Raw genomic sequence first — 5912 nt, forward strand, 5'->3', positions numbered from 1 at the left:
AAGATGTCCATCAACAGATGAATGGATAAAGAAGATGTGGTATATATATATAATGGAATATTATGCAGCCATCAAAAAAAAAAAAAAAACAACCGAAATCTTGCCCTTTGCAATGACGTGGATGGAACTGGAGGGTATTATGCTGTGAAATAAGTCAATCAGAGAAAGACATGTATCATATGATCTCACTGATATGAGGAATTCTTAATCTCAGGAAACAAACTGAGGGTTGCTGGAGTGGTGGGGGGTGGGAGGGATGGGGTGGCTGGGTGATAGACACTGGGGAGGGTATGTGCTATGGTGAGCGCTGTAAACTGTGTAAGACTGATGAATCACAGACCTGTACCCCTGATACAAATAATACATTATATGTGAAAAAAAAAAAGAAGATAGTAGGAAGGAAAAAATGAAGGGGGGGAAATCGGAGGGGGAGACAAACCATGAGAGACTATGGACTCTGAGAAACAAACTGGGGGTTCTAGAGGGGAGAGGGGGATGGGTTAGGCTGGTGATGGGTATTAAGGAGGGCACGTATTGAATGGAGCACTGGGTATTATACGCAAACAATGAATCATGGATCACTACATCAAAAACTAATGATGGAATGTATGGTGATTAACATAACATAATAAAATAAAATTTAAAAAAAAAGTAATTTAGGGATACCTGGGTGGCTCGGTTGGTGGAGCATCTGCCTTCAGCTCGGGTCATGATCCCAGTATCCTGGGATGGAGTCCCGCATCTGGCTCCTTGCTCAGCAGAGAGCCTACTTCTCCCTCTGCCTGCTGCTCCCCCTGCTTGTGCTCTCTCTCTTTCTGACAAATAAATAAAATCTTAAAAAATATATATATATAACTACACTTCTTTTAAACTTCTCCGTTGTTCCACTTTGAGTAGGGTGACGTTTGACAGCAGGTCAGGTATGCAACAGACACAAACCTGGGAGTCCAAGGACCCAGATGCCACATGAAATGTGAATAACTCCAAGTGAGGGTCAGAAAGATAAAAGGAAGGTCTGGGAAAACCTCTGGAAAGGAAGGCTCATGTTGCATATCCTTAACATCCAAGGAATAAAGAGCCAAATGCAGCGGTTCCTCTATTTGGCATCAGGCAAGTATTACCGGGGCCATATTAGCCGTAACCTTGCAAAAGGAAATAAGCCTGGTACCAGTTTCTCACTGAGCTGATGAGAGGCAAGAGACACTCACGTTTCCCAGAATATGCACTTTTACATTATTGTTGTTTTTCCTGCAAACTGCTTGAGAGCCAGGAGGCGTCCCCGCCTCTCTTTCTCTCCCTGATTTCCCAATTTGTTTTCACGATCCACCCAGCCCAGCACCTTGACCAGACTGAGGCACAATAGCAAAAGATGCAGAAAGGAAAATTAATATTTTCTACAGAGACTCCCTCATCTTGGGTAGATTTATGAATTTTGCTTCTGTTGTGCAGAAGTTAGCATTTTTAACAATGAGGGGGGAAAATCCTTAATTGTTTTTTTATTGCCTCAAGAGCTCCAAAGACATCTTGTGCTATGTCGTCATTTACATTTCACATTAAATGCAAAATATGTTTGAAAGGAGCAAATATTTGTTTTAATTTGATACATCTGTTAACTGAAATGCTAAAAAGACAGCTAAACCACTATACTAAATTCAGTGATTTGTAAACAACTTATATATTCAGTTGTTCTGGGTTAAAAATGCCCCAAAGCCCAAGTTTTATGAAACCCAGCAAGTAAATTGCATTGTATTAATCTGATGGAGGTAGGCCATGATTTCTTCCTCTTCACTCCATTAATTTATTTCCTAACTTGAGTTAATTAGTGAGGTTCCTATTTTTAAAAGCTCTTTGAAATTCATTGGGAGAGGGGGACATTTGCAAGAACTGCTTTGAAAACCCACTGCAGAGGAAATGAGCTAAAATACAAATGGTAAATTCCCCCAAGACATTATAGCACATTGAGCACCTGATTGCCAGTCAACAATTTTTTTATGCCTGGGCGATTAATACATAGTTGTTATAAGAAAGAAGGAGAGAACTAAAAGGAAAGAATGAGAGCAGCAGGGAGAACAAACTCATTCCAGGCAATTGCTAACTGGATGAGATGATCCCCAAGGTCCTATTCATCTCTAAGTAAAAGTCTGTGGCATTCCAATTTGATGCTACAAAATGAAGACTGACTGCGACCTGGAACAATACCCACGGGGGGAAATACAAAAAAAAAAAAAAAAAATACCCACTATCCAGAGAAACAATGATAATAATAATTAAAAAACTACAGAGATTGGTCCTACAGAGAACAAAGGTAAATCAATTATTTTTCCTTAGTCAAATGAAACCTTAATTACTAAATTAGAGTGGGAGAGAGTACACTGTACTCAAAAAAAAAAAAAAAAAGGGCAGGGGGAGGGAGGAGGGATTCATTCACACTAACATCAATCACTGCTAAAAGTTTAAGATATGCCTAAGCGTATATGGAGGGGAAGAGGGAACTAGCTTTTCAATGAATGTTCAAGCCAATCTACTCTCCACTCCTTCCTGGACTACTCTGGGCAGCAGGGCGTGGGTTGGGTGCCCTTCCCAAGTCCCCCAGATGTCGACACCTGCTACAGACTCCTTACTCCAACTTCCACAAAAACTGGCCCTAGGACACAGCAACACCACCAGCCTAATCGAGGTAGCACTTTCCTTGTCAAAGTCCCGTTTTGTTTCATTTTCCCTTCAACATGAGCCTGTGCGAGCCACCGGGAGCCTCTCATCGCCTGGCCCTGAGAATTGAGGTCAAAATGTGGGAGCTGTACTTATTTGAACTAGATCTTCTCGCCTCTAAGCCTCAAATTCCTCCTCTATAAAATGGAAATATAAACCACCTAGCACAGCCCCTGATGCCGAGTAGGCATCCAGAAATTGCAAACTCTCTCTTCTCATTTCACACTGACCCAGAAAGGTCAAGTCAGCTGTACGGACACAGCAGAAGCCAGGGGCAGGGCTGGGACAGGACCAGGTTCTTTCCATCCCTCTTCAAGGGCCTTCAAATTTTCTCTCATGTCAACCCCCTGGCCCTGAAACCTGTTACTCAGGTTTCCCACACCAAAACAAACAGCAACGTGATTTATTCCTTTTCCTGATGCCACAATGGAAAGGGCCCTGTGGACTGTGGGCTCCTTCCTCCCTGACACATAGAAGGGCCCCAACTTTAAATATTTGCACCACAATGAAAGTTTGGAAAACAAACAGCTTTGTCTGCATAGAATTGAGTATTCTGGATGATCAATCAAGTCCCAGGAATCTGGGACACCAGATTTTCTGGATCAGACAAACAGGCCGGCAGTCCCTGCCATGTTTCTCTGTTCTGATAAGGAACAGAACCACTGCAGCAGAAACTCAAGCTCTACCCTGAGGAGTGCGTGTCTGAGAGCTCCAGTTTCTTAGGACTTGGGTAGGTCACTCCCGGGGGAGTGTAGCGGCAGCCTGGAGAGTGTATGTTCCTGACAGCCTCGCTTCTCCCAAGGAGGAGAAAAATGGGAACAAAATTGAAATGCCTGAGGAAGGTTCTCCAGGGCAACGACGGGCTGGAGAAGAATGCTCCCTTTCATCTCCACAGAACTTGGTCCTTCTCAAAGGACTTTCACCTCTCCCCCGTTACCTAATTTGACCCTCACATTTCTCAGAATATTTAACTCCGTTTTACTCAAGATATTTTGTGACTTGCCAGAGTCATAGAGCGGCTGTTCTGGAATGTACCCAGACGCTGACTCCTGGTCTAGTGCTCTTTCCACTGTAACCCAAGTTCCCAAAACAGAGAAAAGAAACATTCAGAGGTTCAGATCGGTGTCTCTTCAGTCTCAGCAAGGGGAAGTGTACACCTTCAGGGCAAGACTTGTGCTTTGGAGGGGCACAGGCAGTGGCGGGGTGGGGGAGGGGGAAGCCACCTCCCAGGTTGCCCTCCACCCAGGACTCACTCAGGAAGATAATGGTCTGCCTCCTGGCTGTCCTGCTCTCCTCGCTCTCCGACTTCTGCAGCTGCGCCGGCTGTCCCTTCCTGGCCAGCGTGCCCTGGCCGCTCCTCATGAGCACCTGCATCATGCTCCAGCACATGAAGGCCACGGAGACCAGGACCAAGAGGTAGATGATGAAGGCGCTGAAGATGCTGGACTGGAAGACCGTCCAGCGGCTGGAAAGGTTGGTACAGATGGACATGTTGGAGGTCTCCGGTTGCTCGTGGTGGCGAGTGCGGGAGTGGTTGCAGGAGAGGCCCGGGTGATTGGGCACCTTCACCAGGGGGTACTCAACTCCTTTGGCAAAAAGCAAAGGCAACGCCACCAGGGTGGAGGTGACCCAGACGAAGCCAATCAGTAGCTTCACCTGGCAGGGCCCCGACATGGCCTTATACCTGAAGGGGTGGCAGATGGCGACATAGCGCTCAAAGCTGAGCGTCAGCACGTGCAGGAGCGTGGCATAGCTGCAGGCCTCAAAGAGGAAAGTATGAATCTTACAGGACAGGGCATGGCTGGGCATGGTCAGGGGGTTCCAGATGATGCTGTAGAACTGCATGGGCATGCCGATGAGGAAGACCAAGATGTCCGAGCAAGCCAGGCTCACCATGTGATCCGTCACCTCCTTCTGCAAGTAGCCTTTCTTCTGCAGCACCTGGGTGACCCAAATGGTGACACTGTTCCCCAGAATGCCCACCACGAAGATGGCCAGGTACACCAAGGTGAGGGTGATTTTGATCCAGGTGGCCACCTCGAACTCGGGGACATGGGTGTGATCGATGATATGGGAGCACTCACCGCTGGGGCCCTGGTGTGAAGCCATGAGGATGAAAGCCACGCCACCAAGTCCAAAGACCTTTTCAACTTCCCGTCCTCCTCCTCCCAGCAGAGCCCAGAGTTCTGGGCTGCAACTCACCAAGGTGGGCCCAGCGCGGTCTCACAAGCAATCACCTGGAAAAAGTAACTTAGTATTCCTGGTGCTTTCGGAAACTTCCTCGAGTAGCCCAACCTAGCAGGGGCCAGGGAGGTGCCTGGGGGTGGAGTTTGGGGTGTGTGAGTATGAGTGAGGCGGGGAGAGAGTGGAGGAAGGAGGTTCTAATCTCCGCGCGCGCGGGGAGTGACTCCTGCAGCCTAGCACCGGCCCTTCTTCTCCCCGCCCCCAGCGCGCCCTCCCGGGCAGCCCTCCGCCCCCTTCCCGGCTGCCTGCCATTCGCCGGCCCCTACCCACCCTCCTGCTGCGCCGCTGCTCGGGGCCGAGGGGTCAGAGATTAATCATTAATCATCAGGCCAGCCGCCGGGTTTGACTCAGCACGCAGGCACGGTCCGGAAATCAGATCTTGACTCCGGAGCACCGGGCAAGTGGTGGCCCCACCTCCCCCGCCGCCTACGCGGCCACAGCCGATCCAGCGGTGACCGCCTGCCCCCACGCGCATTCCGGGGTGGCTCGGCCAGGAGGAAGCTGGAGTGCGCTCCCCGACTTGCATGCACTCCAGGGCCGAGACTGGGAAAGGCGAACTTGTCCTCCCCTGCCCAGCTGTCCCCTCAAAGGCCATGCCACTGTCAGCTTGGGGCCGCTGAACCTGGGTGCCAGTCTCCGCGGCCAGCCAGTTCGTCCCGCCGCCCTGGGGGAGCCAGCAAGCGCTCGCCTCCTTGGTGTCCTGCCTTCCGACAATCGGGGTGTTCCCAGTAAGCCGCTGGGCTGTGCGCTGCCTCACGAAGTCAGCCCCAAGCAAGCTAATAGCAGCCCCATAAAAGCCCTGCCTTTCTCCAAAGCCTGCCTTGCTGGGGAGGGACAGGAGTGGAGCGGCTCTCTCCTCTCCGTTGCGCTCTTTGGCTCAGGCCCTTCTCCCTACAGCGAACAAGGGGAGTGTTTTACTGGGGACGAGTGAATGGATAAGGATGTCACACTCCTCCAGG

At 49.6% G+C, this 5912-nt stretch overlaps 1 protein-coding gene across 1 annotated transcript in view; it reads right to left on the bottom strand.

The window, feature by feature from the left end:
- GPR39 (G protein-coupled receptor 39) overlaps nucleotides 1-5184 on the bottom strand; it is a 191003-nt gene extending 185819 nt beyond the window's left edge. Inside the window, exon 1 of the mRNA XM_081814575.1 lies at nucleotides 3963-5184. Coding sequence (XP_081670701.1) covers nucleotides 3963-4818 — 856 coding nt within the window. The 5' untranslated portion in view covers nucleotides 4819-5184. The remainder of the gene's footprint in view (nucleotides 1-3962) is intronic.
- Between the last annotated feature and the right edge of the window lie 728 nt (nucleotides 5185-5912).

The sequence above is a fragment of the Leptonychotes weddellii genome, chromosome 3 (assembly GCF_054177405.1).
Source record: "Leptonychotes weddellii isolate Sample4059 chromosome 3, ASM5417740v2, whole genome shotgun sequence".
Classification (NCBI taxonomy): Eukaryota; Metazoa; Chordata; class Mammalia; order Carnivora; family Phocidae; genus Leptonychotes; species Leptonychotes weddellii.